Genomic DNA, 6,718 nt, shown 5'->3' with positions numbered 1-6,718 from the left:
GTGGTAGTGATGATCACTCTATAGATTTTGAATTTGAACTATTACTACTACCCAGACCACAGACAGGTCGTCTCAGTAAGTTCTGCTTTTTAACTAAAAAACATCTACAAAAAGAGTATTCTTCACAAGTTGGGTTGATTGGAAGAGATCGCTTATTATTGATAAGCCTGCCCGTTTAGTCTTTGCTTCGAAGTGTGAATAAAAATAAAATAATTTTATTTAAATGTTGTGTGCATTTTTATATGTTATATCATAAAAAAATAAAAACAAAAATTTCGTCCATAATATAAAAAAAATTGAGGTGGACGTGCCATATCGCTTAGGGGTATGATAAAAATCGGTCAAGCAGTTTCGGAGGAGTATGGTAACTAACATTGTGACACGAGAATTTTATATAATATAAGATTGTCGACCATTTGCGGTGTAATAAATATTAAATATTACAAAGAATTTATTTGAGAAATTTCCTTTTGTATATATTTACTTACAAATGGCTAATCATCGCTTCTAGATAAAATATGCGGAAATAGGGAATTAGAATTATTTTAAAACATGCTGTATTCATATTAATTTATGAACGAAAACTAAACTTTGCCCTAGTTTGTATATAAACGAAGCGATATCAAAAAAGTCATTAGTTTACAATAAAAAGTGATTGTGTTTCAACTGTTACGAAAGTTGTTCAAATTTCTCAGGTAATAATTTTATATTATTGATTTGTATTGAAAAGTTTATTTCTTTTTTAAATATTTAGTTTAATCTTTAGTTTGATCGAAGTATGAATCCCTTGTGTCCTTTACGCTTCTATGCATAATTATAGAGAATAAATTATTTATTGATAATAGTGCAAATAAGTATATTTGTTTAAATATGTTCAATCTCACGAATGTAAAATTCCTAGGAACAGGGCCTTACGTCTTGTTCTAGATTGCGGTGGGCTAATCCCGTCCAGTCATATACCTACTGATTGGCCTAACCTATAACCCACTAGACCGATCTTAAAGAAACTATCAAGAAAAATAGCAATGTTTTTGGGAGGCTGGGGCATTAAGACATACTGGCACTGCAAGAAGTGATATGGACAAGAAATAGATTTTGTGGTGCATAAAACCGCGCTAACTAAAGTAATAGACTTGGAAGCTGTGTTTTATATGTACTGCGCTGCAGCGATAAATACTTTTATCATAACAAATATTGACGCATTCGTTATATAATTATGTCAGATGAATGAACTATCCTTAATTAGTTCCTCATGTGGTATGACACACTTTAAAACACAACTGACATTTATTTTATCCTGCATTTTTTATGTTCCTCAGATATGCGTGAACAAATAGTAATGGCGTCCTCCGTGGACCAAGATGAGGTACAGAGACACAGCGATCTGATGGATACCTGGTGGAGCCCAGATGGTGCACTTTGGGGGTTGCAGCTGTTTAATAGCGTCAGGTATTTCCCATTTACTTACCATTTAAGAAAATACTTGTTAACCGGTTCATATGTCAGCCTACAATTATTCAATAAATAATTAACTACATAGTGCATAACAATTATAAAATACAAAGTAGTTGACAACTTTATAATTAATTAAATTTCGATTTAATCACAACAGTTATATTAAAATAATTAGAAAGAATGAACAACAATAAAAGTGTGTACGAAATAAAGGTTCACAGGGATCTTGACTTGATTTGCCGCTCAAATTTTATTTGGCTTTTAATTTGTCATTAGCTATCGCGAATAGATCATCCGGATCCGTTAGGATATGTCGGGCCTCCTACAGGCCTTTTTGGCGGTGACCCCATAGGTCATAATTGATGCTGTTATGCACCAATGGATTGGGATGATGCTTAGCCTTGTCCTAGTAGACGCCAATTTCATCCATCGGGATATATGGTAGGGAGCTACAGTTTATGGTGGAGATCGACGTTCCTTACGTTTCCTTACACATCGGTCCCAACGCATGGTTGGATACAGGCCTTGTACAGTGTCACCTTTTTTGCAAAAATTATTGCTCCGGGTACACTCAATATACCACTACCGCAAAGGCAGATTAATTATTGATAAAAATTCAAAATTGCTTATTTTTTTTAGAATACCATTCATGGCAGAAGAACTAGCTACAAGTAAAAACCTTTCGGCGCAATGTCTAAAAGGCAAAAAGGTTTTAGAAGTCGGATGCGGTGGCGGCGTCGTTACGGAGGTAACATTTTATAAATTATAATTTGATTACAGGTCCGTAATCGTAATACTAGGATATCTATAATTAATTTATCTATTATTAATTAATTTAAAGATTTATTCCATAGAAATATATAAAACATCAGAACAAAAGCTTTATATAGCTTTTATATAATGAGAGTCACATTAGTAGCACGAATTCATCAAATCGATGTGAAACTGATAAATAAAAGATCAAACCCGCCAACGGCAGGTGTTAATCAAAAGTGTTGGTAATACAGACTTTTTAGAATTGTATGTTTTTTTTTAATGGAATTACATTAAAATTTTATGAGTATGTGAAGTGAATTTTATCGAAATTATATAATTGAAAATTATGCCTATAGCATCATTCTTCCATCGCCAAAAGTAAACAATATTATTAAACAGGTAATTGCTGAATTTTAGAAAACATGTTTCACTAATTTTACTTATGTGCAAACGTATCATATTAAAAAACAATTTTTATATGATGTGCTTTGCATTATAACCTTCGATAAATTTTAGGAGTTCGCCAAACTTGGTGCCGAGGTGACGGGAGTGGACCCTAGTCCTCTTTTAATAGGTCTAGCCAAGGAACATAGTAAGGTCGACGAAAGAGTTGCTGCCAATAAACCTACATACCTCAACACTACTATAGAGGTAAATTATGAAAATATCATGGATGATAGGACAAACGAATCTAAATAAAAATATAAGAGGAGTTCTTTAGATTCTAAATATACATTTCGTCATACTTTTTTTTCAGGAACATTCAAAAAACTTCCCGAACCACTATGATGCTGTAGTAGCGTCGGAGGTGGTGGAACACGTTGCCAATTTAGACGTCTTTCTGGAGAGCTGCGTAGCGGCTCTGAAACCCGGTGGAAAGATGTTCATCACGTCCCCAAACAGAACCCGCCTGGGACAATTCTTCGTGATGTTTCTTGGGGCGCTAATGATCATTCCAAGACATCTAATGACCTATTCTAAATTCAGGAAGCCGGAGGAAATCTCGGCCATATTGGAGAGAAGTAAGCTTTAGTATTTTTTGGTAGACATTTATATTATGAAGTCAAGAATTATTTTTTTATTATTTTTATTATTTCTATTAGCGCATTGTATCACAAATTAATTCGCGTGCGCTAGCACGGCTAGTTAAAAATAACGCGCATTTAGTAAAACAGCTTTCGTTTCATCATTTAAAAATACATCTTTATGTTCTTCCAGATAACTGTAGAGTGGATAAAGTGAAGGGATTGTTCTATCTGCCTTTCATAAACAAGTTGTTTTGGGTGTTCTTCAATAGTGTGTGGTACGCAATGGCAGCCACCAAACAAGGGCATGCCACCTAATTATGAAATTCACGAAAAAAAAAATGTTTTATTGTGCTATCGTCTTTTGTTTTTGAAAAATTGAATATGTCCATTATGTCAATTATGTTAATTAAATGAATTATGTTTAATTTTATTGCTTTATTATACCTGAATATAAGTATAATGTTCAACTACTAACTAATAAACTAATTAGTACTAATAAATAAATTAGTAATTAGTAGACGTGGTCACTAATAATAATAAGTAATGTAATTAAAGTTGGTATGCTGGTTTCGAATAATAAATCGAATAGAAGAGTGAAACTGCGAAGCGAAGAAGCGATATTCAGTCACAAACTAAAGACTTTTATAACATACTTTAAAACGCTTCTGCTATCGTAAGGTCTATCCCTACACATTAGTTACAGCGCACTTAAGTGATCGCCCCAATCACAATAAGTGGATTACCACTTATCTGAGATACGTGGAGATATTTACAAAAAGCTACTAAAAGCTCACACAGTTAATCCATACAAATAAGTGATTAAAATGTATATATATATATATATATATATAAATAAAGCAATACACCCTATGTAGATTAGATATACACCGCTAAAGTTTAAATATTAATTAGTAATTACTTCTATTAGACAAAAACAAATAAAACCCAATACATAAAATGTTTTATAAGCCCATATAAATCATATGAATGTATTTACCTAAAATATCTAATTAGAACTATAAACTTAAAATAATAGTCTTATTAAAATATAAAACGTAATTAATATATAACGCAATGATGTTGTTATATATGTAATGTGGTATTTGTTTTAGTTCAAATAAAGAAACTTTTTATCTTTATTTTTTATTTTATATAAACCTGTTTTATCAGATTATACCATCAATGCCACATCTAGTAATAAATCCAATCCGAACATCTATGTTTTTGCATGGTTGACCGTCGAGTTTATTATGTCTACCTACATTTTTTGTTGCTGTTTTTGGTTTGTAAATTTTATATACGTACCTACATCTGTGCGTTCTAATAATAATTATAAATCTTAGTTTTTGTTTTCTCAGTAAGCGAATTGTTGTACATAATTCATATGAGAAATAAGTTATTCTAACCTTAACTGTAGTGTAGAGTCTTAGTACTTTGGCAAAATACGTAATTCAATCTATACTTAATTTAAAGTATTAATGTAGGTTGAAAAAAATCGTTACACACGTAAAACTCTTAATCTTTTACACACTCATTTCTTATATATTAGAAATCTTATTAATATAAAGTATGATGAGAACAAATTTTGATACTTACGAATTATCTAACATCCATATAAAAAAATTGAATTATGAAAAATCATAGAGTACAGATTAATCTTAACTGAATGCTCTGAAGGGTGAAATAAAAACATTAAATGATGCATGATATATAAATCATATTTTATGTAATTTTACTATATGTATTACTTCTCAAGCATTACATGTGTTAAAATGAGGACAATCAAATACTTATGATAATCCCTGCACTGAGTAATTTTTTATCGCAGTTTTTGGATGTTTATGAATAATAATTATTCTGTGGCCACGTAAGTTACTTAATAAGTACACTTAGTATGTTTTGCACATAAAATCCTCTTACCTGTAAAATAAAAACATTTTAAATTCAAAACATGATATTGCAAATAGTGCAAATTACTATGTTTTGTTGTTTTACAGAGACTTGGAATCGATCGAAATCGTAACCTTGGGAACGCGCCGTACAGTGACTTTTAATTGCGATAGGCTAGGCGCTGTCAAAAGACAATTAGCTGACTGGGTGTTGCCTTTCGAGGCCAACTAAAGTAAAGAAAGGAAGACGTTAAGGAAAAATATGATTGCCTTATTATTTTTGGTCGGTAAGGTCATGTTGCGACAGGCGTGCTTGAAGATGGAAGTTCAGATTGTCCAGTTCAAACAATTTGTATTAAAAACTTGGCGATTGAAAAGAGTGGCGGAAAGTTTCTTGCCAGTTCTTCTTACCCGCTCTACGCCCTTAACTTGCGAACTGGTTGTAAATGTAAATTTACAGTTAGTTTAATTTGATTTTCTTGACGTTCATAAGTGTACATGTTTACCTATATGAATAAAGATATTTTTGATTTGATTTGAAACAATAATAAGCAACCCAAAAATCGCAATTTCCTCGCTCAACGCTTTTTCTCCTTCCAAGGCCCTTTCATCTTAAACCACTCCATTAAAAACAAAATTATCACTAACATTTCAAAAAGCACGTACATTTACAAAAAATCTCAAACAATAACTTGTTAACCTATCCTGTACTGATACAGAAAATATTCTTATTGTACAAAAATAGTTTAAATATAAATATGTTATGTAGAAATAATTAAGTAAAATACTGTTTACATGTGAGAAGGAAGAGACTGGCTGCCCACAATACAGGGAATTTTAGTGTGGGGGCCAGTGCACTTTACTATATCTAAATATACCTGTATATTGTGTCTTTTTTATAGAACAGGGGGCAAACGGATAGGAGGCTCACCTGATGTTAAGTGATACCGCCGCCCATGGACACTCTTAATGCCAGAGGGCTCACAAGTGCGTTGCCGGTCTTTTAAGAATTTGTACGCTCTTTTCTTGGCAGTTCTGGAACGGCGAAAGTCGAGGTGATACGGGTGGAATTTCTAATAAAGCTTTTCCTTCTTTTCTTCTTTCTCAACAAAGTCGAAACCATGTGTCAACGACTCCTTCAACACTAAATAATTAAACAGAATATTGTATTTCTATATTGTACTCACAGGTACTTTAAGGTTGTAAAGTCGACAATTATAAATTTTATTAAAAATACGAAAACATAAACAATGTTAATGCACTCAAAGTATTATTTAAAATTGTAAAACTACAGGGCTTGAAATCAACAAACACGTTTTTATACTTTTCTTATGAACGTATTGCGACAGAAAAGAGGGGTGAGCGCTCTGCTAGAAATAAATGTTGGAGAAATTCATATTACCGTCCCGTCTCCTACCACCGTCATTTAAAATCAGCTTCTGGTGGTAGTAATGATCACTCTATTAGATCCTAGCACTACTACCAGGGCCTGATTAACCCTTAGGCTAATAAGGCAGACTAGGGACGACCCAGGTCTTCGCTAAATCCTATGCATCATCCCCTGGATATTTCAACTACACGAAGACAAAC

General features: G+C 32.5%; 1 protein-coding gene across 1 annotated transcript; it reads left to right on the top strand.

Annotated features, from left to right (window-relative positions):
• Positions 1 to 612: 612 nt before the first annotated feature.
• Positions 613 to 3,633, top strand: LOC111004477 (ubiquinone biosynthesis O-methyltransferase, mitochondrial-like). The gene is made up of 6 exons (XM_045629908.1): positions 613 to 695; positions 1,320 to 1,449; positions 2,095 to 2,203; positions 2,728 to 2,862; positions 2,969 to 3,233; positions 3,430 to 3,633. The coding sequence occupies exons 2-6, from the start codon at positions 1,322 to 1,324 to the stop codon at positions 3,552 to 3,554; spliced, it is 762 nt and encodes a 253-aa protein (XP_045485864.1). The 5' UTR covers positions 613 to 695; positions 1,320 to 1,321; the 3' UTR covers positions 3,555 to 3,633.
• The last annotated feature ends 3,085 nt before the right edge of the window (positions 3,634 to 6,718 follow it).

This window comes from Pieris rapae, chromosome 10 (genome assembly GCF_905147795.1).
Source record: "Pieris rapae chromosome 10, ilPieRapa1.1, whole genome shotgun sequence".
NCBI lineage: Eukaryota > Metazoa > Arthropoda > Insecta > Lepidoptera > Pieridae > Pieris > Pieris rapae.
This window is presented reverse-complemented; position numbering and strand designations above follow the sequence as displayed.